Genomic DNA, 26,585 nt, shown 5'->3' with positions numbered 1-26,585 from the left:
TGTGGATTTCACGTTGAGAAAGAAGAAAACCGACAGTGCTTTGTTTGACGATCTCTGTATTCTCAATGAAGCAGGAAATGAGGGTGTCTTCCTGAGAGATTGGAGGTTGGGCTGGAGGGGAAGCAGAGCCCAGTTGGAGCAGCACCTGTGGGGAATGGGAGAGGGGGAACAGGAATCTGGCCAGCGTGAGTACAAGGTTGCCGAGGAGGATAAAGCTACTTCCTCCATGAAGGCTAGCAGTTGCCTCGGTAGGTGGTACTCGCTCCCACCCCCAGCTCTTTGTGCAGTCTACACCCTCCTCAGGCCTTGTAGGGCGGTGGTGTATGCCCGTGTCCATCCCTCTCGTCAGGGCAGGAACCTAACGGTAGACTGCGTTGGGCCTCCTGGTACCCAGCACAGGGTCTGGCGCATGGGAGCCCTTCGTAAATGGCCTGATTCCAGGCCCTGAATTTCTAAATCACTCCACTCTATTACCTCTCACCCCCTAAAGGCTGACCCAGTTCTAAAAGGCTATTCAAAAATAGGTATTTTTATTACTGTTCCAAAAGCAAAATTTGAAACAACAGCAGGTTACAGAGATGCAGATCCCTCACGGAATAAGGGTTTAGAGCTGGAATTAAGGAAGTCTGTTGCATGCAGAACCTGGTGACAAAAAAAGTAATTTTGCATTTCGGCTCAGTCTCTTTGATATCAGAAGTCAAGAGCCATTTCAAAATATTCCATATCAATCTAGATTGGTGTGAAATGTTGCCTACAGTGTATTATTGCCTGAAAAATACAGTTATAGTAGACGGAACAATTCCATTTGTATCAAATGACAAGTTTTGACTCACTTTTAAGTGGCAGAAAACCGAACTCAAACTATCTTAGAATCCAAAACGTGTGGGCTTATCTTCAATGGAAAGTTCAGGATGCCAAAGGGACTAACATTTTGGCCTAAGAATGAGGCAAATGGCTGCCAACGGCCCCTGGGGCTGCATCCTCCCCTAGGATTCCTTACACAAGTCCTGAGATCCACTCTGATTGGACCAACTTGGGTCACATGACCGCCACTGAGCCAATCACTGTAGCCAGGGGGATTCCATCTGATCCAGCCTTGGTCAGGATAGAGCCGGTGTCCTGTGATCAGGAGGAAAAGGAATGGATGCCGGGGTGGTCAAACAGGCAACAGATGTCCACTCTGTGTGTTGTGCTTACGTCCACAGAAAAATGACCGGGTAGATGCCCACCAAAATGTCGAGAAAAGGGTTCTTGGTCAGGATAGAGTCGGTGTCCTGTGATCAGGAGGAAAAGGAATGGATGCCGGGGTGGTCAAACAGGCAACAGATGTCCACTCTGTGTGTTGTGCTTACGTCCACAGAAAAATGACCGGGTAGATGCCCACCAAAATGTCGAGAAAAGGGTTCTCTCCAAGTTATAGTACTTGGGGCAGAGTCAGACGCCTGTTTTTGTAAAATCAGCCCCATGCTTCATCCTAGTGACTAGACTAGGGACCACCACTGGAGTCTCATCCTGGCCCACTAATAGTATCTAAGCCTTGCTGGAGGACCAGTTCTGGAATCCCTGGAGACACTGAGTCCCCTAAGGCCCACCTAAACTCCAGTTTCCCAGCCTCTGCTGGGGCCTGAATTGGGAGCCTGACCTGGACTCCAGGCCTTTTGCCCTCCTGGCGAGGAGGGTGGCAGGGCTGGCGTTTGCTCACTTCACTCTGAGTAGGGTCCTCCACCCTGGAGACCCACTTGGGACCAGGATGCTCCCACCCCCAGGACTCCTAGCTTCTTTCCACCTGGAGATTCCCACCCCACCCTGGCTGCCCAAGCCAAGCCCGGTAAGTACGGACCACACACTCTCCAGACACTTCTCTCAAAACCAGCCCCTCCTGGGATCAGTTTCCAAACCCTGATCTCAGCTCCACCATGCCACTCACTTGTTGCCCAGAGTGGCAGCGATGGCCCCTCTAACGCTACACACGAGACCAGGGACAGGCAGTACCATTGAATGGCATTTTATTTCTAATTGGATCCATCAGCTGTGTCTGACTCAGTTTGTTTGAACCCTCTGCGCTGGTTCTTAGCCGACCCTTGGAGGCTCTTCTTCCTGGCATTACGGTAGATGCCCAGTTCCTCTTGGTACTTAGCTCTCAGGAGAGCTGCCCTTTCTTCATAGGGCTGTTTGTCGTTGTCTGTCATTGCTGACCACATCTTCCCCGAGGCCTTTGCCACCTGCACTACTGACCAGTTTGGATTCTCCCACTTGAGCTGGGCATAGTGGTCTTGGCAGAAGAGTAGGAAGGACGATGGTGGTCGTCTGGGTGCGTGGGGGTCCCGCTTTCTCTTCTTCTTCTTCCTGCCAGAGTAATTCATCATCTCTTCCTGGTATCGGGCTTTGTCGAGCTTAGCCAGGGCTTCATATTTGGCCTTTTCTTGCTTTGAGATAGACCTCCATTTTTCCGAACACTTTCTAGAGAACTCTTTAAAGCCAAGGTAGGTATTTGGCTGCTGCTGCTTGAACTTGTTTCTGTAATTCAGCAGAAAGTGGATGTAAGAAGAGACATTTGCCTTGGGCTTTAGCTGGACTTCTTTCCCCATGTTCATAGGGTCATTTTATTTTCTGGATCTGATAACTCTGACAGCAGAGACTTTTGTCCGCCACACTCCAGGAGCAATTAGAAGGTGCTCTGCTGGCGGTGAATGTTTCTCTCTGTAAGAGCTGCAGGCAGGGGTCCGCCTTTTCAGTGGTGGTGGCATTGTTGGGTCAGAAGGGATTGTGACATCACTCACAAGCTGGCCACTCCAGGCCAGGGCTGGTGGCATGTGCATACAGGTGCTCTTATTGGTTGGCTACTTGGCGGTCAAATTTCACTTCTTGTGAAGATAATGGTTCATCCAGAGAAGGCTCTGGAGCAGTACTCCACCCCCTGGAATGTTTCTCCTTGGTTTCCTGGAGGCAGTGGGCTTTGCTCAGTTGGGGAGCTTTCCATCCCTCGGATGTAGTAACAAGCCACGGGGTCTGCCTTCCCCGCCGTACGATTGTCAAGATGCCTTCTCATCCCTTCCAGAGACAGGTTGGAAACAATGAACACGAGGAGGTGGATGGCTCCGGAGCTGTCATGATAAAACGTGAAGTCTTTCTGTTTGCCTTGAACGGTGGCAGTTCATCCTGTACAAAGAGTTTAGTAGTAACTCTAAAAATAACCAGGTATGACAGCTGTGACCAGGTTCCTGTCGGGACAAAGTTGTCTAATTTAAAACCCAAGCACTTGGCCTATACGTCTGAACTCTTCATTTCTCTGAGGAAATTGGGGGTGGGGTGGAGGTTAGGGAAGAAGGGAGGAGAGCCTTAAGATTTTACTAATTACACCGGAGTCCATGAAAATGAGGCAGAGTCCTTGGCCTATCAGGAGGCCCCCCCTGCCTTTATCCCAGGGGTCCCCGTTTCGTGGGGCTAGAGCACAAAGCTCTAGCAGCTACCCTCAAACTAGTCGGCCTCTGGCTTTTTGAGAAAAAAGTTGCAAACATTCCATCAGCCTTCCAGCTGGAGGGAAAAGAAAGGAAAAGTGTCATTTATTGACCTCTGGACATTGCGGAAGTACTTGTTTACCTGGTCATGGAGTTGATACCACTCAGTGGTTGATGGCAGAGCCAAGTTTACAGAACTGGAACACTGAGCCTCATTAGCATAAAATTAACCTGTTTAAGGTAAAACAGCCACTAACAGGTTGGATCTGGATTTGAACCATTTTGCCTGACTGGAGCCTCTGCTTCATCCCGCCTGCACAGAACTGCTGCCTGGGGGGGCCTAGGGTCCGGGTGCATGGCCTCAGCAGCTGAGCTGAGTCTGACACTGAAACTTGCCTGAGGCTAGACCCCGTTTTGAATTTTGGCCAAGGCCATTTCCAGGGCCCCACAACCGATTTCACCTTCCATCTTACATAAAAGAGAGATGGCTATTGACTAGAGTCTCCAATCGTAAATTCTAGTCCCAGCTCGCCACGAGGCGGCTGGGCTACCCAAGCCAGTCCCCTTCCTTCCTGTAAGCCTATGATGTCTCATCTGTGAAATCAGTGATGCGGAATCAGTGTTCCACTGGCCAGGGAAAGACCCTCCCGGTGACATGCTGTAATTCTGTGGCTGGACTGGGGAGCCCGTGAGATACCAGGTGCCAGCTCAGGGAGTCCGGGCCAGTGGTGGGGGCAGAGAGGTCTGGCCAGTGGGAGCAGTTTAATCTGGGGACACTTCTCAGCCTAGGGAGCTTTTTGCCACTCTGGTTCTTTGTCCCACGGTGGCCAGAGGTTGGCTCGTCTGTCCGTTGGACTTGAGCTGGGCTGCCGAGATGAATGAGAGACAGCTCCTTCCTGAGGTAGAAGGCTGGGTTGTGAGGAAGAACTTGCCTAACATCCATACGTGATAATCAGCTTCAGCTCAGACTCACAAAGCACCCAGCAGCTTATCTGTGCCTCTGTTCACAACCTTCTGCCCCCTCTCAGGATGTTAAGATCCAGGAACATTAACTCCATGATAACCGTCTGGAGCCTAGCAGATCTAGGAAGAGAAGACAGTTAAGGTGAAAGCTATGACAGTCCTTTGGTGTTGGGGCCACATTCCCGACTTGGCGGGGTGAAGCAGGGCACCCCTTTGTCTAGTGGAGCTGCGGGAGAAGTGAGTACACCGGACTTTCTAAATCGATGCTGTGTGCGCTGGCATCTGAGGTTTGCTCCTTTCCATCCTTCTCCAGCCTGCTCCCTGTCCTGGGAAGGTGACCCATATGGACCACATCACTGGCTCCTATGCCCTCTGGCTTCCACTCAAGTTTGACCGATGGGGACCCCAACAGGAGATCAGGGAGGGAGGGAGGTGAGGTCAAGGCAGTTACTCTTCTGGCTCCCTCCCCGCGGGGGTTGCCTGGAGCTGGCTCCCCAGCCCCAGACTGAAAGCCCCGGCTCCTCTTAAGGCATCATCTCGAGATGACTCTCCTTCCAGGTTCCCTCTCCTTGTCCCCTCCTGCTGAGGGTGGTAAGAGCTCCACCTTTACTAGCCTCTGAGGATTCGGCTCTCCCTTGTGGCTTTCCAGCACCTTGCCCATCCCTTTGTAAATAGCCTCTTTGTTAAACACTCCTCAAATTATTCTAATTTGAGTGGCCATCTGTTTCCTGCTGGGACCCCGACCAGTGTGCTGTGTTTCTAACCTTCCACCGTGAACAGCGGAGGTGGAAAAATAAAGCAAGTGTGGGCATCCATCCAAAGTAGAAGGGTATCGAGCTTCTGGAGGCTTGAGTGCTGGGCAGTCACACAGCCCAGAGGGGCCTGCAGGGGCCAGTGTGCCTGCCGGGCGGTGGCAGGACAAGGCCGCATGGCTTAGGAAGAAGTGTCTAATGTCCTTTGTACCATGAGATGACTTCCAGGCAGGGGTGCTGCTCTGGAGGTCCAGGTAGTAAATAGTGCAGGCTTTGTGGGCCACGCATTTTCTGTTGCACGTTCTCAGCTCTGCCATCATAGCTCAAAAGACAACACGTAAACGAACGAGTGGCTGTGCCCCAGTAAAACTTCACAAACACAGGCGTTGGGTTGGGGCTCGTAAGCCTGCCCACCCCAGTCTAGAGATGTGAGTTCAGTATTTGCAAACTTTTGGATTGCAGTCTACAATAAGAAATGTGTTTTACACCGTGACCCATTTAGGCACATGCACACTTCATAATAATAATATTTATACAATGCCTAATGTGTGCCTCTGTTCTAAGCACTTCACCCGTATCAGCTCATTTAATCCTCGTGACAACCCTGTGTGTGGGGTGCGAGCCGGGTCGTGCTACTTTTATCCCCATTGTAAAGATAAGGTCTCTGAGCACATAAAGTTTTCAGAAACAAAAGTTTTACGAAACTATACCTACTATGTGTGTGACGTACTCTTTTCTTCTCCATTCTATGCTGTTATAGTCTCCTCTACTTTATTTTTTTCTTTAAAATGCACCCCACGGTCTGATCTTATGACCTGTGAATGGGTCACAATCCATGGGTGGATTTGGAAAACACTGTTTAGGCAGGCTGGGATGGACCCCCCACCTCGGAGGTGGTGAGAGCCTCTTTCTCGGCAGCGATAACACCAACTGGACAAGCGACATCCTTACAGTGGAGGAAGGGGGCAGATACCACTGTAACCAAGGGATCAAAGCAAAGACTATCAGTAATAGGCCATGCTGATATCACACCCCCCCTTCGATGATGCAATAATAAGAGCATCTCACCCAGTGGTATTCTTCCCCCAAATCCATAACCCTGGTCTAATCGTGAGAAAATATTAGACCAACCCAAATTAAAGGTCAGTCTACAAAATACCTGACCAGTACAAAAGTCTCAAGGTCTTGAGAAAATAAGGAAAGCCTGAGAAGCCGACAGACTGGAGGAGACTCTGTAGACATGATGCCCCCGTGCAAGAGAAATGCTGGACTGGATCCTGGAGCAAAAAGGGGCCCTAGTGGGAAACCTGGGGAGATGCGATAAAGTCTTCCACTGAGCCAATATTAATGTACCAGTGTGGTTTCTTAGTTTTGCTAGATGGATCATGGTTATGTAAGATGCTAATAGTGAGTAAGGGAAGCTAGGGGAGGGATATACAGGAAATTTCTATACTGTCTTTGCACTTCTGTGCTCATTTCAAAATAAGTTTTTTTAAATCTCCCCAGCTGATGGGAATGTGTACCCAGGGTTGAGGTGCCCCACTCTTAATCCTTCTCCAGGAATCCTAGGGCAAATTTTGCCCTCAACTGTACCAGCATATGCTCCTGGCATATCATCTGTCACAGTGTTTCTCAAGTTTGGGGGCAAGCATCAAATTTGGGGAAATTTTAAAAATCCCAGGCCATAACAACAACAACATGAGAAGCAGAAGTACATGGCAGGGGCGCGTGATAAATGCTGTGATGCTCTCTCCATCCCCCTGCTGCCCTTTCTCCTTTGGGGTGGGAATCCATGCTGCACTTGCCCTCTGAGCAAGGCCTCTGTGGCAGGTAGAATAATGGCTCCACGAAGATGTCCACATCCTAGGCCCCAAAGCCCATGAATATGGCAAAAGGAACTTCGCAGGTATGATTACGTTAAGGATTTGGGGATGGGAAGATTATCCTGGACTATCCGAGCGGGGCTGATGTAATCACATGGGTCCATATCAGAGAAAGGCAGGAGTTTCAGAGTTAGAGACGGAGCTGTGATGACGGATGCGGAGGGTCAGAGTCAGAGAGAGATTTGAAGATGGTCCACGGTTGGCTTTGAAGATACAGAAAGAGACCACAGGGCAAGAAATGAAGGTAACCACCAGAAGCCGGGAGAGGCAAGCCAACGGATTCAACCCTAGAGCCTCCGGAGAGAGTGCAGCCCCACAGACACCTTGACCTTGGCACAATGATACCCATTTTGGACTTCTGGCCTCCAGAACTGTCAGATAATTAATCTGTGTTGTTTTACGCCACTAAATCTGCAGTAATTTGTGAAAGCAGCAATAGGCAATGAACACAGTGTCCTTCTCATCCAACTGGTGGTCTGTAACTATTCCTGTGCTGTTCTTAACCCCTGCTTGTGTTAACAAAGATGAGAAATGTATGCCGCCGCTTAATGGATGAGTTGAGGGAGTAGGGAGCGTGATCTAGTCAATTTTACACACTTCACTCTCTCGCTGACTCGTTAAGTCACTAATTCGCTCACTGGCTTACCAGTTAATTCACTCTTTTATTCTTTCAGTTCATTCACTCACTCACTCACTCATCACTCATGTGCACACACACACACATTTCAACCAGTAGCTGAGTTGCTGGAGCGTTGTGGCTGCTGCTTTAATGGCCATCGATAAGCAGTGTTTGAGGGATGGATGTGTCTCAGGATTGGTGGTGGTAGGAGGCATCTGAAGTTTCCTGGAAGCCAGACCGGTGGGGAAGACATGGTCATAAGCAGAGCTAGGCTCTTTGGCATGGACCTCATGCCAAGAAATGTTACTCAATCAGATATGACCATGATAGTTTAATAAAGATGATGATAATGCTTTAGGTAGATCACCTCCAGAAGCCTAGAGAGAGAGAGATTAATTTGTCCAGGGCAAATGAGAAACGCTGGATTGGATCCTGGAACAAAAACTGGGGAACGTTCGCCGAAAAACTGGGGAGATGTGAATAAGGTCTTCCACTGAGCTAATAGTACAGTACCAATGTTGATGTCTTAGTTTTGATACATGGACCGTGGTCATGTAAGATGCTAATATTAGGGGAAGCTGGGGCAGGGGTATACAGGAAATTTCTGTACTGTCTTTGCAACTCTATTCTCATTTCACAGCAATGAGTGGCAGAGCCAGGCCTCAAACTCAGGTTGGTTTGACTCCAAAGTCTATGTGTTTAACCTCTACTGAGCGTCTAGGAACTCCCTTGGGGCCAAGGAGAAGGGGAAGCTGGCAAGGAACAAGGCCAAATACTGCAGGAGGAGAGCAGGTGGAAAGAGAGAAGGTGTCTAAATCTCAACACTTACGGGGTTCTGGGGAGACTTTTCCCATCTGGGTTGATCCTGATTCCAGATGCACCTGGTGAAGTTATCCCCAGGTCATAAGATGCCCCGAGTTCAGCATGTAGACTGACCTGGATGGCCCACTGAACCCCTCGGCAGGTACACACGGAGCCTGGGTCCACTCTCATGGGCAGAGGCTAGCCAAAGCCAAGTACGGGGTCAGCACCTAGCCCAGTGGGCTAGTGAACAGGTGGACAGGAAATGGGACAGATGATCAGGTGTAAGAATAGGGTCAGCATGCGGGGGACCAGGCATGCGTGTTTACCTTTGGCAGGTTGTGGCAGAGGGGGAGAGGATGAGAGCTAGAACAAGACCACCTCTGAGGAGATAACCCCCAGAGCCAGCTGTGGGTACCCCTCACGGGCCTTGACAAAGCCCCTCCCGGACACCACAGAGTAGGAAGAGTGGCCTCTGATCTTTCTGTCCAAACCCCTGCCTCTTTCAACCACAGTGGACATCTTTTATCTGCCTGGCACCCCTCCCTTCTTTCGAGCCCATTCCTTCTTTGGGAAACCTGTCCCCAAAACCAGTCATGGAGTTCTGGTAGGGGCCCATGCCCTCGGCCCCAGGAGTGGGCACAACCCCAGCTAGACTAATGAGAGGCTCCCAGTGAGCTTTTCCTAATTGAACCCAAGGGAAGAGATCTTCGTTTTCTCTCTGGAGGTGAAGCTGGGAGAGTGAATCAGGGGGCTGCTAAGTATGGCCACAGTCCCAGCCTCCAGCAGCACCATCTGCAGTAGCGAGGATGAAGCCAGAGACAGAGCACAGCTCAGACGGACCCAGAGACAGGGGCCTGTGGCATCTGAGTCCCTGGGTCTAGTCATCCCTGGGGCCGGCTACAGTGTGACTACGGCAGCCGATAATTCCTTCTCTACTCCACGCCCATTTAATCAGGATTTCCGCCACTTGAAACCACGAATGTAAGACGTTAACTTAGATGTGCTGGGGGTGAGTGATATAAGACAGGAACTCTCCCCTCCCCCATTTCCAAGCCTTCCTTCCTGTCTCTTTCCTCTCCCCTCTGCTTGTGTTTGCTCCACCATACTAATGGCTGGGTCTCTGGTGCATTGTTCAGGTGGCGTACGGACGGCACTGGCACATGGTGGGCCCTCCATAACAGCGAATGCTTCTTGAGCACTTGCTGTGTGCCAAGCCCTGTACTCAGAGCTTGTAAACCCACTATCTCACGTAAACCTCCTAGAGTCCTATGAGGTGCGTGCTGTCGTTATCCATATTAAATACGTGGGGAGACCGAGGCGCAAAGCAGGTCAGTTACCTGCCCAAAGTTAGACAGCTGGGAAGTGTAGAGCCGAGACTTGAACCCAGGCAGGTGCCTTCCAGGGCCCATGTGCTTAATCTCTGCCCCAGACTGCTTTGGATTCAGTAAATGTTAGACCCTTTGCCCACGAGTTTCCCTTGCTGCACGGAGCTATGACGTGACCGAGAGTGATGGCTGCTGTCTTGAAGCCTCAGCAGGAGTTTATCAGCATCACTGCGTCACCTTGAATCATCGTAGTCACACTATGAGAGGTACGCTGGGGAAAGGGAGGCTCAGAGAGGGAAAGCAACCTCCCCAGGTCACACAGCCCGTGGTTGTGGAGGCAGGATGGGAATCCGGCTCCATCTGACTCTAGGATAGCTTCCTCACTGACCTTAGCAACCCCGATCCCCGAGACGGTTTAGCCCATCCATCCTCCAGCCGCCTGGGAGGTTCACTCCCTCAGCCAGGGCTTCAGAGCTGCTGAACCGTCAGGCGGGGCTGGCTAGCTGCCTCCTGGAGGGGGAGAGGGAACGTTGAGGATGCTCAAACTCAGAATGGCAGTCGAGTGGCAGGCAAAGGCTGGCGTGGGCGGCTCCTCGATAAGCCATCTGCAAACATTTCCTCTGGATGAGAAGTATTATCCAAATTTAATCCCCAGAGGCCTCTGCAAGGCATACATTGCCACCCTCCCTGGAATGGGGGCAGGTCCCTTCTCCGATTCCTGTTACAGTGACAGGCGGAAGCTGGGCAAGGCTGAGTAAGCACGAGCCAGTGGAGGCCAGGCTGGGGCTGCCTGAGGGTGGGAAGGAAGGTGGCAGCCAAGTGTACTGGCTATGCTGGGTGCCACAGAGTGCCCTGCCCTTTCACCCCTGCACTGTGCTCTCACCAGAGTGGACGCAGGCATCCTTATTTCCCCAGGGAAGTGAGGCCACACTATTCTGGGGTCTCCTTACTCCCTGTGTTCTCTGGAGGCTAGGGTTCAAGGCACTGATAAGATCCCATCTCCTCTCTTCTCAGACCTAAGCAAGGGAGTAAAATAGTTCACATTTGTGAGATACCTACTGTGTCAGGCACAGTCCTGGATACGTTATATGCAAGAGCACAGAATCCCATTGCACAGATGAAGAAACCGAGGCTCAGAGAATTCATAGCACATGCCCACATTTCACAGCTAGACGACAGTCAAGCCCAGATTCAAATACAGGGCTGTCTGATTTTAGAGACCTGGCCTTTAACCCTGACCTTCTTAAACCTATTGCCTCTGTAGGGGAACAAGACAGGTGATGAACCTGACAGGTGGTGTCTCCACCTAGACAGAGACCTGAGCCAGTACGGGAAGAGGATCCAGGTAGCGTGTGAGCACACCTTGGTCACGAGGCTCCTAAGGCCAGCACCCTGTTCCTGGGTGAAGCCTGGTGGGGGTAGGCTTTGACATCTTCAGGCATGGGGACCACCAGGTCTGCAGGCTGGATCTCAGGTCTAATCTATGGCAACAGAGACTCGGGCTGGGGGCAGGGAACGGCCAGCTGAGGGCCCAGCAGCTGGTCAGGGCCCAGACTGCTCTTAGATTCTGTCCCAGTCAGACTGGAGCGGGACCTGGAGGAGGACGGGTCTTATAAGAGTGATGGGGTGGGGGGCAGGAACAGAGGTGGAAGAGATGATGCTGGGACACCCTTTTCCCAAATCTCCCCTGGGAGAGCTAGGCCTGTGAGGCCTTCTGTCAGTCACTGCACGTGCACGGTCCCGTTAGCTGATTGGCCTGGCCTGGTGTCACGAGGCTGCCCCTTCCCAGAGCTGTGTGTCGAGGGAGGGAGACTGATCTTCAGAGGCTTTAGCACTCAGAAAAGAGTAGAACTGCCTGATAGTTAGGCCTGGAGACAGAAAAGGAGAGAGTTGGGCATCCCTTGAAAGGCTTTGGGGAAACCACCACAAGCCCCCTTGCCCAGAGCTTGGCCCCCAGTGCCAGTGCCCATCTCCAGACCCAGCCCCATTCACTTTAGCATCATGGGCACGGTCTCTCCACAGAGGCAGGACACCCCTCCCCCAGCAGTCCTGCCCGGTGAGCGGCTGAGCTGGGAATGGAAGGAACCAACACCCCAAGCCACTCCCCAGACCTTCTCACTGTGTTCCCCTCAACTCACAGCCCCAGGACATCGTGATACCACTCTCATCCCGACAGCAAAGACAGCCAGGAGCTCTGTCCCTCAGCCCTCCCGGGCTCAGACACACACCCTCCAGGGAGCAGTGCTTCTGGAGGACAAGCATGTACCTGATGTAGTTTGTGTGGGTTCCCTGGAGCTCACAATTAGCCGAGCAGGGAAGAACGATGATAATCTGTTGAGTTTATTGAGTTGCTTCTGGGACAGAGGGAACATTTGCCCACGTTGATTACCAGACTCCACCGTTGCTGCCCTGGGGCCATGTCACCACGAGAAGAGTTTCCCCAGAAGGTACCAGCAGCTGCCCAGAACATGGGGAGAACAGTGAGGGCTGAGGGCCCAAGGGGCTGGGGCGGCACGTCTTCACGGGAGACCAAGACGAAACCCCGCGTGGCCTCCGAGCCCCTCCCCGCTGCCCCCAGGCTTCCCTGCTCACCTGCCTTTTCCTCTGCTTTCCCACGTATGCCCTCTGCTTCCCCCACGTATGCCCTCTGCTTCCTCCCGCAGGACCTCGTTCATCCGTTCATTTATTTAAGTGTTCCTTCTTCCCGTGAGCAGTATTTCTCGAGCCCTTCCCACGTGTCAGGCACTCACAAGGTACCGAGGGAAGAACCGAACAAGAAAGGAACAGCTCCTGTCTTCAGGGAGCTCGCGGTTTGGTGGGGAAGCAGATCCCTGCGCGATGCGTGATGAGACAAGCACTGGCTTGGACCAAGTGTAAGGACTCTTTGCAAGAGAAAAGGAGGTACCAGGGAGAAGCCCACCTGGCTTCCGGGAGCCAGTGGCTGTAAGACGACACAGGATGGATGAAAAGGAAGTTGCTAGAAGAAGGGTGGGGTGGGTCAAAGTGGACAGGGAGAGTTTGGCTGGGAGGTGAGTTCTTCATCTTTAGAAACGTTCAGAACACACCGTGACTGACCATGTGTCCAGAATGCTGGAGCTGGGATTCATGCATAGCCAGGCAGCAGACCTGGAAGGCCTCTGAAATTCTCAAATATGATGTTAAGACTGGCTGTTTCCCACTCTTCTGATCTCAAAGGGGATAGCGTTAGAAAAGATGCCCCACCGTTGAAAGCAAGAGACTGTCATTTGCATGTTTGCTCATTCATTCATTCATTCATTCATTCACTCACAAAGCATGTGTCATAAAAGTGCTTTAACCATCTCCCCCCAAGCAGCTCCCTGGAGTGGCTGGCACTCCCAGGCTTGATGGATCTTCCTGCCCGAGGCCCCGTGGCACTCAGCGCTGGCTGCCTGCGGGCTGTCTCCCTCCCCCACCCCCAATGCCTGTGCACTCCGTGCTCCCACCAGCTGAGCCTTGCACTTTCTGAGAATCGGATGGGTTTGTTGCCAACTCTCTCGATGCCAGTCATACTTGTTATTATAATGATGTGACTTAAATTAAACATCACATAAACTGATGAAATATGAGTGTGAAAGGAAGTATAGTTGCATCTCTGGAAACTAAATTGAATGCTTTGGCATGGTTCCATGAAGGAGACACCCTAAAAAGAATTGCTTCCTAAATATTAGGTGTGAGTGCGTGAGAGAATGGCACGCCACTGAGCTGGTTCCATCTGGGAAGGGACGAGGTCTGTCTTGCCCACTGCTGCATCCCCAGTGCCTAGCACAATGCTTGGTACATCGCAGGTGCTGCATAATCATCTGTTGACTGGAGGAGCTGTGGCAGAATTGGAAGTGTTGAGCGATGCATTATCGGTGGAGTTTATGCAAGATAGACAATGCAGAGAAGAAACCCACGGTCAAAGGGAAGACCTTGCTCCCGAGTTACATGGACTGGCAAAAAAAAAACATGTCCCTCCAAGTGTTTTTACATTATAATGGAGTGTTTAAGCTATGAGTGTATTCTTTTATCATTCCCCACTTAGAAATTATTTTTTACCAACCGACTGCATCACGGGCAAGGCTTCTACGTTCGGCGTCAGTAAACTCTGTAAAGGGCAAGGTAAAGATTTTCGGCTTTGCAGGTTATACTTACTGTCACAACTACTCAGCTCTGCCTTTGTAACCTGAAAGCAGACAATATGTAAATGAATGAGCACGGTGGTGACCCAGTGAAACTCTACTAACAAAAGAGACAGCGCACTGTGGTTTGCCAAGCCCGGTTCTATGGAACTGATTTGTTCTGTGCGCCAGGCACTGTGCTGTGTTGCTGGACACACAGAGACAAAGAAGATTCTGTCCCTGCGCTTACGGAGCTCGCCTTCGAGTCAGGGAGGTGGTCCTCAAGTCAAAAGATGATTACGGTTTGCTGTGCTCAGTACAGCAGTGGGGCATGTCCAAGGTGCGAAGCGGACACATGGAGGGCACTGCTCCTCCCACAGGGGCAGGGAGAGGGAGAGGCGGAGGAAAGGAGGCATTTTGTTAGGTTCATGGGATCAGTGATATTTTCCCAGGTAACCAGGTCGGGCAGCAGGAAAAGGCATTCCAGGCAGAGGGAATAGCCTATGCAAAGGCATGGAGACATGAAAGTGCCTGGAGCTCAACGTGGGTGTCACTGGAGAGGGAAGACATGAAAAAGCTTAGACTTTATCCTGGAGCCAGTGGACCTTTGCTGCTGGGTTTCCAGCAAGGCAATGACTTGAGCAAGTGCCCGCACAGAGTATGGAAGATGGATGGAGGCCGAGGGCAGATCAGAAGGCTGTCTCTGTAGCGCGGGTGAGGAACGATGCGGTCGTGAGGTAAAGACCATGTGGCCACAGTTGGCCACGGGAGCGAAGGAATGGAGGGAGTTAAGGATGATCCCCGGGTGGGGTGGCTGGGAGGAGGGTGCACATCATGGGGAGAGAGAACGCTAAGGGGCAGGAATGACGGGCGAGGGGAAGCTTTGGTTTGTTCAGAGCATAGAAAACAACCCCCAGGGCTTCCCTGGTGGCGCAGTGGTTGAGAATCTGTCTGCCAATGCAGGGGACACGGGTTCGAGCCCTGGTCTGGGAAGATCCCACATGCCGCGGAGCAACTAGGCCCGTGAGCCACAACTACTGAGCCTGCGCGTCTGGAGCCTGTGCTCCGCAACGGGAGAGGCCGCGATAGTGAGAGGCCCACGCACCACGATGAGGAGTGGCCCCCACTTGCCGCGACTAGAGAAAGCCCTCGCACAGAAACGAAGACCCAACACAGCCAAAAATAAATAAATTAATTAGTTAATTAATTAAAAATAAAAAGAAAGAAAGAAAACAACCCCCCAAAACATACAGTTAGGTAGCCAGGAGTTGAATCTTTGTAGGGTAGCTCAGGCCTCTCAGAACTGCCTCAGTACCTGGGGTGGGCAGGCACTGCTGGGAACCAGAACCTCGGGAAGAAGCCAAAGGGCCTCTTTCCAAAGGTAAGTCTAGAGGCCGGGGTGCTCCAGCAGCCCACAGCCAAAAGGGACTTGTACTCACCCCAGACATTCACCCAGTTCCTGGAAAATATGTAACATCACAGGTTTGTCTTGGGAAAAGGGTTTTCCTCAGTATAACAAGAGTCCTAGGCGTTTGGCTAAAGAAAAACTGATACGGAAATCATTTGTGATGAGACTGGGTGTCAGGGCTGAGTCAATAAAGGCTCACGTCAGGGGTGAGAGGGAGCTTGGGCGGGGGAGCAGGAGTCAGCCTCCAACAAGGGCCTCGGTGTCCTTTGCTGCCACCACCCAGAGGTTTCCAGAAGGCTTTCCCTGGTTGCATCGTGGTGTTCTCTCCATTCCCCAGTGGGGAGAGCAGACAGCAGGTGGGAAGGGCAGAGGGCTTGGGAGTGGGGTGGCAAGCACCTCCTGTATGTCACTTTCTCCCCAGCCGGCTGGGTCGGGGGTGGAGGGGTGGTTTATGCTTGGCCCTGGAAGATTCTTCAAGCCTGAATCAGATCCAGGCTGTGCACATAACTTGGTTAAGAGATAAAGCCCACAGAAGGTGTGCTGGGAGCACAGAAGCCAGAGGCTATTGACCGAGGAGCTGCACAGAGAAGGAGACGGTGAAGCCGAACCTTGTAGATGACAGGCTTTGCAGGAACTGTGGTATCTAGGGAACCACAGTGGGAGTGGTACCCACCGGCAGGCACAGTACCTTATACACAGTATGTGCTTGGTGAGTAAATGAATGAATGAAAGTTCCCCTGAGGATGTCCATTTTCAGGGATGCTGAGATTTAAACCAAGATCTCCTAATATTCCTCCCTCTCAGTTTAAAATTAGGCAGCAATTCCTTGCAGATCACTATTGTCATCTTGTGGGGCATGTCTCTCAGCACCCCAACATCCTGACTGTACGAGAAGCTTCTTAAGAAGAAATGCTATCCACACAGCCTGCTCTGAGCTCTCCTATTACTGAAAGCAGAGCGTAGAACTTTCTGCAGAGGAACTCAAAGCCACTTTTTCCATAACCAACTACATGCATTAAAGGGAGTGATTTTTTTTTTTTTAATTCTCCCCAAGCCAGATTCCATTAAGGAAGCCCCATTTAACGGAAGTCAATTTACCAAAAAGAAAAAAAAAAATGAGCATAATTGCTTAAATACATTTTATGTTGTACTGCGGCAGCAATTTCCTGGGCGAACTTGGAATTCCCCAGACCCCTCATAGTGAAGTTAATATGGACAGAAAGGTTGGAAGGGGAGAATCTCTCTCTGTGTTTCTCTTCTTTAATTGTGATTCTAACAGGGAGCAAAATTAAAGAGGATCCTGGGGGGAGGAGGGAGGGAAAGTAAAGGAACAGGATGGAATTCAGCCTACACTGTTCCACTGCCTTCCCTGAGTACAGAGGCTCTATCCAGCATGAGTGGGATGGTTTGGGTTTGAATCCCACTTCTGCCACTTAATAGCTGTGTGACCTTGTGCAAGTTTCTTAACCTCTCTGTGCAGCCAGGTGGTGCAATGGGAAAAGGCATTATGAGCATGCAAAGGCAGAGAAGCACTAAAAAGCAGTGTGTGTTCCAGTTCACGTAGGTCTTCTGTTTGACTAGACAATGGGGTGTGTGTGTGTGTGTGTGTGTCTGTCTGCAAGTCTGTGTGACGTGCTCAGAGAGGGAAAGCAGGCAAAAGTCAGACCAGGAAGGCTTCACTGGAAAGGTGGCATTTGACCAAAGGCTTTGAGGAAGTGAGAGGGTGAGCCAGGTGGCGGTCTGGGAGAAGACCCAGCCAGCAGGCAGAGAAACTGTCAAGTGCAAAGGCCCTGAGGCAGGAGCAGTCCTGGCCAGTTTTGAACAGCATGGAGACCCATGTGGCTGGAGCGTAAAGCATAAGTAGAGGAGGAGACAGGAGAGGCGAAGACACACTGGCTTTTTTAAGGCCTGTAGACCCTGGTATGGTCTTTGACTCTAAGGATTAGAGCCACTGAAGATTTGTTTTTAATTAACTCTATTAAAGTATAATTTACATAAAATAAAATTACCTATTTTATTTTATTTTATTTTTTTCTGCGTTGGGTCTTGGCTGCTGCGCAAGGGCAAGTGGGGGCTACTCTTCGTTGTGGCGTGCGGGCTTCTCATTGCGGTGGCTTCTGTTGTTGCGGAGCACGGGCTCTAGGCGTGCGGGCTTCAGTAGTTGTGGCGCACGGGCTTAGTTGCTCCACAGCATGTGGGATCTTCCCAGACCAGGGCTCAAACCCGTGTCCCCTGCATTGGCAGGCGGATTCTTAACCACTGCACCACCAGGGAAGTCCCTAAAATTACCCATTTTAAATATACAGTTCTGGGGGCTTTGACAAATGTGTATATGCCGTATAACCACCATCTCATTCAAGATATAGAACATTTTCATCACCCCAGAAGGTTCCCCTATGCTCCTTCCCAGGCAATCCCCACCTGTACCTCTCACCCCCAGCTTTGGCAACCACTGATGTGCTTTCTCTCACTGTAGATTAGTCTTTTCCAGAGTTTCATATAAAGGGATTCACACAGTATATACTCTTTTATCACTCAGCATAATGCTTTTGAGAATCATTCATGTTGTTGTGTGTGTCAGTAGTTTGTTCTTTTTATTGGAGAGTTTTGAGTGAGGCATGATACCATCGCAATGGCAGAGTTTAATGTGATGCTTCCAGCATTTAAGCCTCCCATTCTCTGATAGATGCCAAGAAAACTCTCAAATACGCATTTATGTCCAAGGAGGCAGGAGTAGTGCAGAGCAAAGATGCACAGGGCCCTGAGTTTAAGCCTCGGGAATGAACAATCATCGTCAGGATTCCTGGGAGCAGGTGAAGGTGTGGGAGAAATGGGAGGCAGAGGATGTCCCTTCGGGCTCCTCCAGCCTGTACCATTGGGGGTTAATGCAGATCCCAGGGCTGGAGAATACCGACTTTCTGACTTCTGGTTACAACCTTGATCATTACTCTCTTCCTGCCCTTGGGACCCCAGCATCCCCCCGTCATTCCATTTTGCAATGAACAGCCCTTGGTTCTGAATTATTCAGGTAAATTCTCCCTATTTCTACTTCCCTTATGTAAATAGTCTCCAGGCTTTGTTATTGAGATAGAATTGAATTTGGCCTGGGGAAGAAAAAACCCACCATAGTGTTTGTGGCTCCTTAGAAAACGTAAATGACTCTGCCCGTAATAAAGTATTTTAAATGGGGTCTGGTGAAATACAGTAATTGGTTTCTGTAATAGCTCTTACCCTAGCAATGTGGGTGATATTCCTGGAGGTTGGTGTATATCAGCATTTTCATTAGAGTAAAAACTCAGTTTTGCAGGGTGAGAAGCTCCTTGGTTAGTTCCTTTGTCTAATAAGCATTTATGGAGACCCACCATGCTGGATCTCTTCCTTTCACCCCTCCAGATCATCTCCCCTCCCTTGTCTACCCTGTTCCATGCTCAGGAAGACTTACTGGTGAGACTACATCAGTATGCTCCCTTGCCCTCTGGCTTCCAACTGGGCTAGATCCACAGAAACATCAGCAGTAGATTGGAGGAGGGGAGGGGAGGGGAGGGGAGGGGAGGGGAGGGAGGGAGCGTGTCTTGCTCCCTCCTTGTGGGATTTTCACAAACTGGCTGTAGTCTCCACTGACTGAAGATCTGGGTCCTGCGTGGTGGCCCTTTCTATGCAACCCTCTCCTTCAGGGATAGCCATGTCCTCTCCAGGCCTGTGAGTGGAAACCAGACCCCTGTTAACAGCCTCAGCATAGTGCCCCATCCCCGGTGGTGAAGAGGCCATTCGTTCAACTGGAATTATTCTCATATGACCGAGCCACCTGTTTTCTGCTGGAACCCTGACACACCTGCTTTGTATCAAGCATTGTGTTAGGTGCTTAGTACAAAGATGAAGAATGAAGATGATGGAGAATAACATAGCAGCTGCCATTTACCAAGAGCTTTCTATTTTCCAGAGACCGTGCTAAAGTCTTTTTTGTGTGTTATCATTCAATCCCGGCAGCCCTTTGAGAGAGGGATTATTATCTTCATTCTACAGATAAAGTTACAGAGAATTTAAGTAATTTTCATAAGGTAACACAGCCGATCCCTCTAGAGTCCCAGCTTCTCCCCTCCCCCACCCACCCACCAGTCTGCACTGCCCTCTTTGAGGCATTATCCTAGGGAGACACACATGTAGGTAAATAAATTATAATTTTAATAACATGCTGTGACATCACAGAGGAGGGGAAAGGAAAATTATGTTTATTGAGCGAATATGTGTCAGATACTGGGCTAGGTTCTTTGCCCGTAAGGCCTCTCACATATTCCCACAGACTCTCCGGGCCGGTGTTGTTCCTCCATTTTCAGAAAGATCAAGTAACTGGTCCCAGGTCACACTGGTAGGAAGTGGTGAAGCCTGGATCTGAACCCAAGTCCGTGTGGCTTCAGAGCCGAGGAGAATAGGAAAGGCCTTCCTGGGGACATGGTGTCTGAGGGCATCCCGAAGTCGTCTCAAGTGATATGGCTGGTGCAGGAGAGAGGGTTACGCGCGGGTACATTCCAGGCAGAAAAGGCAAAGGCACAGAAAAGGAGAAAGCTTGGAATGCTTCGATGTAAGCAGGGTGTCCAGGCGGGGTGGGAGCGGTGGTGCCAAAGGGGATCCATCAGGAGGTTTTGTCCCTGATTCAGACGCAGGGAGGAGGAGCCGAGAGACACTGGGCGTCGGCCCGCTGGGGGCTGTGGGGTTGAGGAGAGAAGGGCGAGGGGCTCCTGGGGTGCAGCACAGCAAGCAGAGCGAGAAGGGGCATCCGGGGCTTAGCCTGGGTGTGGCGGAGGGGCCGGCACCGAGCGGAGGCCCGCTCAAGCAGGGGACAGTGTGGAAAGTTTGGAAAGCCAGTCTTGCGTGGGCACCGGGGAGCCACGGAAGGTTCTTGAGCTCCGAGCAACTAACTCTAGGAGGAAAGATCTTATTGACCTGAAAGCTGGCTCAGGACGCAGCTGGTCAAGAGGCTGGGGCAGTGCCTGGCGATGGTCGGGGATATCCTGGTTTCCCACCCACTGAGCCGGACTGGCTGAAAGCAGACAAGGCTAATCTAAGGGCGGAGAGGTGGCCCAGCAGCGGGGGCTGGCCTCTTGTGGAGGAGCAGAGACAGGGGCAGGGGCCAGAGAAGACCCAGCGCCTAGTTGGTGACCCCAGAACAGGCTCTCACACCTGGGAAGGGCCGTGCTGCCTGTAGGGGCTGCCTGAGCCCTTTCTCCTGACTCCTCAGAGTCCCCGAGGGGCTGGCTCGGGGTTGCTGAACCTCTGCCCGGGAGTGGGGGGCTGAACCTCTGCTGGAGAGCCGGGCTGGTCCTCTGCTTGCGGGCTGGACCTTTGCGGGGAATCTGGATCTCTGCTAGGGGTGGGTATGTGGACATCTGCTGGGGTGACGGGCCTCTGCTGGGAGGGCTGGACCTCTCTCCTGGGCAGCTAGACCTCTGCTGAAGGTGGGGAAATAGGCCTCTGTTCCAGGCCTGAAGGATCGCCCCCTCCTCTCAGCAACTCAGCGGTGGGAAGAGCCCCAGGGGCAGCCAGCTCAAGCGGCCCAGGCTGCAGGCTACTGGCGGGCGGCCGGGCCAGCACGGCCTTCCCTTCTGCCAGGCCTGGGAGGAGGCCCCAGCGCACATGGGCAGTGGGGAGACTCCCGGGTGCCCGGTCTCAGGCAGCTGTGGTCCCTGACCCCGTCTTCCTGTCCCCACAGGTTCACCGGAGCCAGCCTCCCGGCCCCCGTCATCAGCAGCAAAAACTGGCTGCGGTTGCACTTCACGTCGGACGGCAACCACCGGCAGCGCGGCTTCAGCGCCCAGTACCAAGGTAGGCGGGGCCGGGCTGCCCTGCTTCCCCGGGGTCGGGGGCGGGGGCGGGGGCAGGGGGGGGTGCGGCAGAGATGATTCCTGGGGCCGTCTTGTCCCCGGACTGGGTCCGGTGTGTCTTCAGGGTACACTTGCCTCTGTTGTCCTGCTCTTATTTGCGGACTCAGAGGTCTGCATATCTGCGTGTCTACATCTGTCATTGTGGTCTGTTGTCCAAGGGAAGACACTTCTCAAATTGTGTAGAATGGTGTACCCTGAGCTGCCGTCTTCAGGCCAGGCGAATCATACTAGTTTATACCAAGGGCCTCCTGAGAGCCGGGCACTGTGCTAGGCTCTTGGTCAGCGCCATCTCACTTAATCTTCATCATTACCCTGTGAAGTAAATACCATCACCATCCCCATTTGATGGACGAGAGAGCTGAGGCCCAGAGAAATTAAGGCAGTTTCCCAAGACCATCGGAACTCCTGCCTTTTGAATCCAGAGCCCACCCTCTTAACCGGCAGAGTTTAGCCTACCCTGGTATAAAGCGGGAGAGCTGCCCACATTTCAGGTCTCGTTCATTCCACGTAGAACACAGACGTTTGACAAACGATAGGCAGAACAACTCTAGGGAACTCTCTAGCTTAGGTGCTCAAATCTGTGAAGAGCTGTCTGGTGGCAAGAGATCACACCAAGAATGGCAGGTGGAAACTGCAGGTAAGCAGATTTCTGCTCCAATCGTGAAGGATTTCCTAACCCCGCGAGCCGCACATAAAAATGAGTGGGTTGACCCCGAGGCAGGGAGCTCTCCACGCCTAGAGGAGATCCCAAAATCCAATGGATGGGTGGGAGTAGATGACAACATTCCTTTTCAACCTTGGGTTTGTTCAAGGTACACAAAATTTATCCACAGAGATAAACACCAAGGGTTGGCTTCAAAGTTGCTCATTAAGCCATTACTATCACCCATTACAAACTGAGGTTGGTTCTGATTGATTCAATGTGAACTTGTATTGCACACCTACTAAGCAGAAGGCCCTATATAAGACCCTGGGGAAGAGAGTGGGCTGTGCTGTGAGTGAGAGAGTGTGGTATATTGGTGTGCGTAGGACACAGGCCTGATGGAAGAGTGAGCTGTGATCACCACCTCACCGCCGAGGGTCAGGAGGGAGCACTGACTCCAGTGGAGGACATGCTGGCAGCTTGTCCCTCCAAGCCTCACCTCGGAGGCTCTGAGCACACTGCCCCCGGGAGGTGGCCCCGGCAGAGCGGGGCCCCCCCAGGGCCAGGCTTTCAGGCTGGGATAAAAGCAGCACTGGGAGTAGAAGCATTACCTGTAAAGTCTGAATCTTTTATGAATAGCCTCATTTCCTTAGCCTTGGGTAGCAGGAGTCCCTTGAAATATTTTTAGAAATAAACAGGAAACCAACCTGGTCTGACAAGCCTGGCTCCGAGAACTTTCCTGGATACAGTTTTCCGCCGCTGAGGTTGGGCCTTTGTGGGAGTGAAGCACCTCTCTGGACCTTTCTGTTGTGTTTTCCAAAATAGGAAAGAAGAGGTGAACGTTATTGTTTCATCTGATTCAATAGGTGCCGGGTGTTTCTGATATTTCAAGTTTCTGAGGGCCCATTTGTCATGGTCATAGATTAGGATTTTCTGCCAGACAACAGGCAATGAGGACCCAGGCCAGGCAGTCTCTAGGTCAGGAGCACACATCCATTGCACACCTACTGTGCACCAGGCGCTGTACTAGGCAGTGTATGAGTGTTGCCCCATTCAATCCTCCCCACAGTACAGCGATGAATATGTTTTTAATTTCTGTATTTCCGTTGAGGAAGCTGAGGTTCAGAGAGGCTGTGTACCTTGCCCGACACGCACAGATCACACAGCCTGTGCATGGTGAAGCTCGAATTCATTCGCAGGCCTATGTGAGTTTTTCTGCAAAATCACAGGGCCTTCTCATATGGTGCTTTGGGTGCCTCACTTTTCCTATTTGACTGGTATCTTTTAAACTTTGTTTTGTTAATCTCACCCCACCATAAAAAAAATACATTTTCCATCACAACCCAGGACACACATATATATCTGCAGAACTAAAAGGAAAATGTCACCAAGTGGTATTTACCCTTAGTAAGAGTGAGGCACCCTGAAAATTTCTTTTCCAATTTTTAATGTTAGTTGCAACCTCGAAATCAATTTCACAAGTCTGTAGCAGGGAACAACCCACAATCTGAAAAGCTGTTTTAGTTATGAACTTCTCAAAAGCAGGTCCCTTCTTATTCTCTCTCTGACTCCCCCCAAGACAGCCCAGAACAGGATTTGCACGTTGGTGTGTGCCGGCGTTTCTCTCTGGGTTTCAAGAACTTGGCGTTTATTACTTCATCCAGACCTAACAGCAACTGTGTAAAGCAGGTACTACTATTAGCCCCATTTTACAGATGAGGAACGAGAGTTGCAGAGAGGGTAGGTATCTGGCTCAAGGTCTCCTCGATAGAATGTCGGAGTCTGAGTTTGAACCCCAGCCGTGTCCATCTGGATCTGGCATCCTAGTATACTGTGGTGTATACTGATTGTGTTAATGCATGATTCTCCCCTGTGAACTTTCTCTCATGTTTTCCAGACTGAGCGTATATAGTGCAAGGGCCTACAGTAATCTTTTGGAAACTCAATTGGTAACTTTATAATGCAGGGTGTCTCAGCTTCCGCACAATTGGCATCGTGGCCTGGATGATCCTCTGTTGTGGGAACCTGCCCCACGCACTGCAGGATGTTTAGCGGCATCCCTGGCCTCAACCCACTAGATGCTAGATGCCAGCAACACACACACACACACACACACACACGCACGACAACCAAAAAGTCTCCAGACTTTGCCAAATGTCCCCTGAGTGCAAAATCACCCCCGAATGAGAACCGTTGCTCTAAAGGAGTGAACACTTTGGAACCACTAAAGACCATTCTGAGTTTTGCTACTTGCAAGTTCAGTCCCAAAGAGTAGCAGAGAGAGGTTTCAGTCAGCGGTCCAGTAGGAGACAGGAGCATACTTATTGCATGGCTTTAACTGAAGAAGGTTTAGTGAAGGGTCCAATTACAGAGGTAAAGGCGAGATTAAAGGAACCCAGAGGGTTTCCTTTTAATGAGATCACCCAGAGAATGAACGACAGAGAGGCCTTTACCACACCAGGGAAAGGGCCAGGGGAGACAGGAGCAAGAGCTGGAGCCATTGAAGAGGGGCTGCCTGGCACAGCTGAGGAGCCTGACCTCTGCCAACCTACGGTGCAGAGGGGGGCGCAGGAGTCTGTCACCAGTGCAGGAAGAGGGACCTGGAAATATCACCAGTGCAGAAGGAGGGGGCCTGGGAATCAGTAACCAGTGCAGGAGGAGGGGGCCCAGGAATCTGTCACCAGTGCAAGAGGAGGGGGCCTGGGAATCAGTAACCAGTGCAGGAGGAGGGGGCCCCAGGAATCTGTAACCAGATCTTGCCCTTCTCCCTCCCTCACATCTGCTGTGCCTCCCATCTGCCAACCCAATAGGAAACCAGCAACAAGAGGACAGTCTGCTCTATGCCCTGGGAGACTGACCAGTTTGACCAGTGGGCCCCCTTGTTCTGTAGCCGTCCACAGGGGTCCGGCTCTGGGGGCACAGAGCTGGGGGGAGAAGTTTAAAGAATGGACCTGGGGAGTCATCAGCACGGGCTCAGCTTCACCCGCGCTCAGCTTTATGGCATTAGAGTCTCAAGGGATGTAAGGCACTTCAGAGCCAACAATTACCAACTCCTGATTATATCGATGGATGTTTTGTCCCAGAGAAACAAAAAAATTAAAATAAATAAAATAAAATAAAACTAACTAACCTACAACACAGCACATTCCATTCCTGTCTCAATCCAATCAGAATTTAGGGCTGTTCATGGCCAGACACAATTTTAACCAATACCACATGGTATCAGAGGATCTGAGTTCTAGGCTTGCTTTGCCTGGAGCTGGCTGTCGGAAGGTGGGCAATGGTATTTCATTTAACAAGCGTGTCCCATGTGACACTACCACGTGACAGCACAGAAAGATGAACACAACGAGGCCAGTCTCTGCTCTCAAGGAGAGCAGGTTCAAGAGAGGAACAGACATGAATCTACAACTTCTGTGCCACATGAGAAGAGCTATAGTTGAGGCCTGATGAAGGGTTCTAGGACTGGAGATAAAGAAGCACTTCGTCTTGCTGGACACACTTAAGGAGAGCCGAAAAAGGGCAGTGACTTCAGTGTGAGTCTCAAAAAGATGCCAGACAGACAATGGAAAGAAGCATTCCAGGTAGAGCTGAAGCAAGGTAGCGTGAAAGTGCTAAGTCTAAGGAACCACAAATATCTGTGTGTGTCTGGAGCACAGGTCAGCAAACTATAGCCTGCAGGCCAGACCTAGCACTCTGTCTGTTTTCATATGGTTCTTGAGCTAAAAATAGGTTTTACATGTTTAAATAGTTGGAGGGGAAAAAAATCAAAAGAAGAAGAATATTTCATAGCACATAAAAATTATATGAAATTCAAATTTCAGTGTCCATAAATAAAGGTTTCTTGGAACTCAGTTGCACTCATTCATAGACAGATTGTCTACAACTGCTTCAGTGCTACCAGAGTTGGGTAATTTGCAGCTGAGACGATGGGCCACAGCCTAGTATGTTTACTCACAGACCTTTTACAGAAAACATTTGCCGACCTAGAGCGAAGTCTGCAGTCCAAAGCAGTGAAGGGTAGCGGGTCATGAGGCCAGAAAGAGAGGTGGGGGTCTCGTCGTAAAAAGCTGCAGTAAAGCTGGGCTTGGTTCTGTGGTGATGAGAGGTGATCAGAAGTTTTAACAAGAGGGGAGGTGTGATCATGTTTTCATTCTAGAAAAATCTTTGTTCTAGAATGAAAATAGTGGGAGACAGTTAAGAGTTTTGGAGAATGAGAGGATGATGAGGATCCAGAGTTTAGGCAGAGGCAGTGGAGAGGGAGAGGGGGAAACAGACCAGAGGAGAACTTTCCATGGCAAACCACCCTGGACTCAGGACTCGTCAGATTTGGGAGTGAGGGGGGATGGGGAAAGGAGATGAACGAGTCAGGGGTGAATCTTAGGTTTCTAGCTTGAGTAAGTGAGTAAAAAAAATTTTTTAAAAAGTACTATTCGCCAAGGTAGTCTCTGGCACAGGGAGATGGGGGATGGATTTTGCTTGAGACACATTGATTCTGGGGTAGTACTGGGATATCAGGGGTTGAGAGACTATCTAATAAGTACTTGGCTATTCTGTCCATCTGTAGCTCAGAGAAGAAGGGTCTGGTCTAGCGATAAAGATGTAAAAGTTTCAAGGCAAAGTAGAGGCTGAGGCCACCAATCCCCTCTTAGGGCACGAGTCCTCCCCATGTGTGTAATATGGGCCCAAGAGAGTGGGCTTTTTTTTTTTTTTTTTTTAAAGATTTATTT

At 50.9% G+C, this 26,585-nt stretch overlaps 2 protein-coding genes across 3 annotated transcripts in view; one reads left to right on the top strand and one right to left on the bottom strand.

Annotated features, from left to right (window-relative positions):
- CSMD2 (CUB and Sushi multiple domains 2) overlaps positions 1 to 26,585 on the top strand; it is a 645,193-nt gene that overhangs the window by 285,952 nt on the left and 332,656 nt on the right. For both annotated transcript variants that reach the window (XM_068537861.1, XM_068537860.1), the window contains exon 6: positions 21,041 to 21,153. In XM_068537861.1, coding sequence (XP_068393962.1) covers positions 21,041 to 21,153 — 113 coding nt within the window. The remainder of the gene's footprint in view (positions 1 to 21,040; positions 21,154 to 26,585) is intronic.
- On the bottom strand, positions 2,013 to 2,588 carry HMGB4 (high mobility group box 4). The gene has a single exon (XM_068537858.1). The coding sequence runs from the start codon at positions 2,586 to 2,588 to the stop codon at positions 2,013 to 2,015; it is 576 nt and encodes a 191-aa protein (XP_068393959.1).

The sequence above is a fragment of the Eschrichtius robustus genome, chromosome 3, assembly GCF_028021215.1.
Source record: "Eschrichtius robustus isolate mEscRob2 chromosome 3, mEscRob2.pri, whole genome shotgun sequence".
Taxonomy (NCBI): domain Eukaryota; kingdom Metazoa; phylum Chordata; class Mammalia; order Artiodactyla; family Eschrichtiidae; genus Eschrichtius; species Eschrichtius robustus.
This window is presented reverse-complemented; position numbering and strand designations above follow the sequence as displayed.

Excerpts from the sequence above, each read along its gene's own strand:
- HMGB4 (XM_068537858.1), bottom strand. The coding sequence starts at position 2,588 with ATGGGGAAAGAAGTCCAGCTAAAGCCCAAGGCAAATGTCTCTTCTTAC.